Here is a 2814-nt window from a genome sequence, read left to right on the forward strand (position 1 = left end):
AAAAATGGTAGTAATCAGACAGGTAGGATCTAAATCATCTTAGAGCCTGCACTTGAATACCTGAATAGTTTTGTAATCAATCTAGTATGTCATGATCTATGGTGTCGAACGCAGCACTAAGATCAAGTAAAACTAGCAATGAGATGCAGCCTTGATCTGTGCTATGGGGGGGGGGGGGGGCTTGGGGGGGGGTTATTGAAATTATTCTCTATGTTCAACCTAATTATCCTTTCACATTTACAGTTTTTTTTTACAGACGCTAGGACACATTTCTCACTACTTAAGTCACTTTTGCAAAACTCTTCACACAGTGAGCACAACAGAAGTCTATGTGGGCTAAACTGAGGATCAATTATCATTGCTTTGGCACAAAATGCATTCAATGACTACATCTCTCAAATTTCATGAATTCTTTTCTCACTCACACAGAACAACTGCCAAAACTCTTTGTACGCACAGGCCAATTTGCACATGCTTACATACTGTTTTCACAACTGTTAAACTTATGTTCAAAACAATAACATACAAAACTGGATAAGACCGCAATTTCCTAAATTTCTACAGTAATATTTGAATGAAATATATTTTAAATCTTAAAATTAAATGCTATAAAAACAACTGGACAATTAGTAGATTAGCATTACTATTGTATCACTATCAGTGGATGGTGTGCACACAAATTCTTGTATTTTGGAATTACCCAGTGCATAAAAATAAAAATAAATAAACTACATAAAATATTGATGAATTCTGCATCATGTCTGATTCATTCCAGTAACATATATTACAGTGAATTATAAACCAAGATGTGTCCTTGTTTTACACAAGAAATCATTGAATAATGCTACATGTTGTTAGTGTTTTTTGGGTCTTTGTTTTGTGGGTGACAAAGTGTGTTTGTCGGCTGTCAACCTTTGCTTGGGTTCTGGAAGAATGAGTTGATTTGAGACCTGAATGAAGTGTTTTGGTAGTTGTAGTGCATTTTGAATGTGAAATGAACTGCTTTGCCAAGCTGAAAGTTGGTTAGGAGAACTGGTGTGAAGAGTTTTGCGAAAGTGAACTAAGTATTGAGAAATGTGTCCTGGCGTCTGTAAAAAAAAAAAAAAAACTCAATTACATTATTTCTCGATTGCTTAAACACATTTGCCCACTCTGACGTCACATTTTCAAAACCGTTAACACACAGGATAAAACTGAAGCTCAATGGCCAAAATGACTCATTTTGTTAGCAAAATGCTCTAACACTCACAAAACATGCAACATAAGCAAATATTTCCATCAAACACCACAACTTGGTCAAATTAATTTATTCTTTCAATCAATCATTACACAATGGACAACAAATTACAAAATGCAGCCATCAATATGAAACTTTACGAACTCAAATGGATACTGGAAAAAAAAAAGCGACCAAAGGAAACTTATGGGTGGAAATACCTTTATAAAAAAATAAAATAAAAAAAATAAATTATATCTTTCACATTTAGTCCATTCGTTCTTGACGATTATGCCACAGGTTCTCATCAACATCGCATTGAATGTTTTCCCTTGCAATGCACCGAGGGAAATACCTCCTTGCATGGCGTATCCATCCCTGGCAGTCCTCTGCACCTATTGCCAGGCAACCAGCATTCATTGCCTCCAGGAGGGGCATCTGCTCATATGGCCGGTGATCATACACCTTCCACCTCCAAGCAGTGAAGAACTCCTCGATTGGGTTCAGAAAAGGAAAGTATGCAGGGAGGAATTGTATCATAATACGAGGCTGTGCTGCAAACCATTCATTCACAAGGCAAGAGTGGTGGAAAGCCACATTGTCCCAAATTATGACATACAGAGTCATGCCAGGCCTCAACAGCCCTCTCTCTTCGGGTGGAATCAGGAATTCTTTCAATGCATCAAGAAATGTGATGAGGCGTTCTGTATTGTATGGGCCAATAGTTGGTATGTGGCAAAGGACTCCATCATTGGAGATGGCAGCACACATGGTGATATTGGCAGCCCTCTGACCTGGCACTGTGACAGTGGCCCTCTGCCCAATGATGTTCCTCCCGCGTCGCCTCACTTTACAGAGGTTGAAGCCGGCTTCATCCACAAAAATGAATTTGTGATGTGCCCCTTCAGCTTCAAACTCCATTATTCTCTAAGAGAAGGAGCAAATTCATAAAGCAAATTATTCCAGTCGCATGTAACTATGGTAAACAAGGTATTACAAAAAAAATCTGTACCTGCACATACTGGAATCGTGCCTCCTTTACGATGTCAGAGTTTCTTTGAAATGGAACTCTGTACAGCTGCTTCATTCTGACATGGTTTCGTTTAAGGACTCGATCTATAGTTGCAAAACTCACACTGTTTATATTTCGAAATGCTCCTTGATCTGCAATTACTGCTGCATGGATTTCACGCAGTCTGATTGCATTGTTTGACACTACCATATCTACAATGGCAGACTCCGGTTCAATACTAAATATCTTTCCTCTGCCACCAGTGTGTGGATTCTATAAAGTAAAAGAAAAAAGCATGTCAATTGACATTACTGTATGACAGTCACATAAATGGGATTGATAAAACATCTGCATTACTGTAGACACAGTTTGTTCTGCTAACAGGGCAATACAGTAAAGCTGAAATACACAGTGGTATACATTACAGTAACACTGTGAATTACCTGTTCACATTCCGAAAAAGCCTGACAATAGATGCCACAGTGCTCCGACTCAGAATGGGCTGGACCCTTTGTCCAGCCTTTCTAAAGGACAAGCCATGATTGATGACATGGTCAATAATTGTTGCCCAAATTTCATTTGAAAC

At 38.5% G+C, this 2814-nt stretch overlaps 1 protein-coding gene across 1 annotated transcript; it reads right to left on the reverse strand.

The window, feature by feature from the left end:
• Nucleotides 1-1179: 1179 nt before the first annotated feature.
• Nucleotides 1180-2402, reverse strand: LOC127943019 (uncharacterized). The gene is made up of 2 exons (XM_052539148.1): nt 2229-2402; nt 1180-2143 (listed from the first exon to the last, which is right to left on the reverse strand). The coding sequence occupies exons 1-2, from the start codon at nt 2301-2303 to the stop codon at nt 1484-1486; spliced, it is 735 nt and encodes a 244-aa protein (XP_052395108.1). The 5' UTR covers nt 2304-2402; the 3' UTR covers nt 1180-1483.
• Nucleotides 2403-2814: the final 412 nt, after the last annotated feature.

Source organism: Carassius gibelio, chromosome A1 (assembly GCF_023724105.1).
Source record: "Carassius gibelio isolate Cgi1373 ecotype wild population from Czech Republic chromosome A1, carGib1.2-hapl.c, whole genome shotgun sequence".
Lineage (NCBI taxonomy): Eukaryota > Metazoa > Chordata > Actinopteri > Cypriniformes > Cyprinidae > Carassius > Carassius gibelio.